At 51.0% G+C, this 1869-nt stretch overlaps 1 protein-coding gene across 1 annotated transcript; it reads left to right on the top strand.

Annotated features, from left to right (window-relative positions):
• The first annotated feature begins 564 nt into the window (after nucleotides 1-564).
• On the top strand, nucleotides 565-1025 carry LOC123162331 (uncharacterized). The gene has a single exon (XM_044580126.1). The coding sequence runs from the start codon at nucleotides 626-628 to the stop codon at nucleotides 872-874; it is 249 nt and encodes an 82-aa protein (XP_044436061.1). The 5' UTR covers nucleotides 565-625; the 3' UTR covers nucleotides 875-1025.
• Nucleotides 1026-1869: the final 844 nt, after the last annotated feature.

Raw genomic sequence — 1869 nt, 5'->3', positions numbered from 1 at the left:
GGCAGAGGTGCCAGGTAGCGGGGAGAACAAACACGTGAGTGAAGTGACAAGATATCGACCGGCTCGGAAGATGGACACGAGAGCAGGAATGTGTGCTCACCTGCGTAGCGTCGAGACGACATACGGCGGTGCATGACATCTCGTTCGTGCGGCCGACGCCGACAGTCCTCAGCAGCCTTTCGACGCACAGCATTTTCGATGCAGCGGCGCCCCTCCTTTGCTTCGCCCCAAGGGCCAGTTCTTTTGGGCAATCCCAGAATTGACCCCCTTCCTAGCTTCTTCTAGAATTGCCACTCAAATTTTATTTACAATTCCTAACTAATTAGACCTTAACTAACTAGGAATTGTAAAAAAATGAAGTGACAATTTTGGAAGGGTAAATTCGGAAAGAATTGACAAAAAAAAACTGGCCCTAAAGCAGAGGCGTGCGTCGGCCGGCAAGGCGGCAACGTGGAGGCCCCAGAGAGCGCCAGCAGAGCATATTCCCAAGCCACGTGGCCCGTCTAGATGCTGCTACCGGGACAGCACGTCACCGGCGAATGTCCCGATCTGGTCAATTTAGTGTAGTGTACGCACACGCTTCTTCTCTTGTCCTCTTCCTTCTCTCTCTTCTCACGAGTGACAGATGGAGGCCGACGGGAGGAAGGAGCGCGAGACAACGGCGGCGGCGGCGCAGATTTACAGGGGCGCGGCGTCGTTGGGCGTGTCCGTGCAGGAGGGGCTGCAGCACGCCAAGGCCAGCGTGGTCGGCTCGGTGCAGCAGGCGATGGCGGGGAGCGAGGAGGAGGCGGCGCAGGCGGACCTGCGCGCGGCCAAGGCGCAGGTGGAGGCCACCGACGAGGCCGAGGCCAAGAAGAAGCACCTCGCCGGTTGATCCAGGTCACCGCGGCTTAATTGCGTGCAAGATTGCTAGGCTATATGCATTGCATTTTGGTAGGTTCTGGACTTCTGGCCATTTTTGTTTTTGTAATAATTCCATCTGAAATTTGTTACTCCAGTCAATGTTAAGAAGTGTGGTTTGTTTACCTCTGCGAGGCTAGCTTTGCACGCGTATCTGCACTGAAACTGCATCCTTTATCTTTGTCAGTATGTACTGATCCAGACCAATGTCAGCAGGCAAATTACTTCAGTCAAAATTGCCTGACATTGCATATATCCGACGCGTTCAAAAGAGAGCGTGGCCAGTCTGAAATTCAGAAGCGGCGTGCCTAGCACGAGCAACCATCGACATTCACAGGGAAGTCCCAAGTTTAACAAACATGCAGTGGATACTCCATTGCACATTCGTGGATCCTTATTTTGCAGATCAGTATGTATTGGTTATCCAGACCAGTGTCAACCAGCAAATTCCTTTTATGTTATGCACGTTAGTTCATATGTAGATCAGTCAAAATTAACTGGAATTGCATATACCAGACGCGTTAAAGAGAGACCGCAGCCGGTGTGGAATTCTCAAGTCACCGGCCTAGCGCGAGATTTCAGGACCAAATATTATACATAAATGCAAGATTTCAGGACCAAATATCTCACGAGTCACATTGTCAAGGACCTCGGTGCCCAAGACAGCAGGACCTCGACTACGTAGTTCGTAGTCTCGGTTGATAGGAGCACTAGGGTTTTTGCCTAACTGCTCAATGGTGCAGGAGAAGAGATTAGGAGTAGAGGAGGAGGTAGGAGATAATGATTTATTGCCTGCGTCCAAGGGTGCAGATTACAGGATATATAAAGGCCTTATGGGCTTCTAACAAACTAGGAAACTAACTACTCCTGGACTCCTAACAAACTAGGAAACTAACTATTCCTGGACTCTAGGAACCAACGTAGGATCAGGACTCCTTGTCCTGATCATGCCTCGCCAGCTGTGGCCGT

This window comes from Triticum aestivum, chromosome 7B (assembly GCF_018294505.1).
Source record: "Triticum aestivum cultivar Chinese Spring chromosome 7B, IWGSC CS RefSeq v2.1, whole genome shotgun sequence".
Classification (NCBI taxonomy): domain Eukaryota; kingdom Viridiplantae; phylum Streptophyta; class Magnoliopsida; order Poales; family Poaceae; genus Triticum; species Triticum aestivum.
Note: the sequence above shows the minus strand (reverse complement) of the source record. Positions and strands in the feature narration are given on the sequence as shown.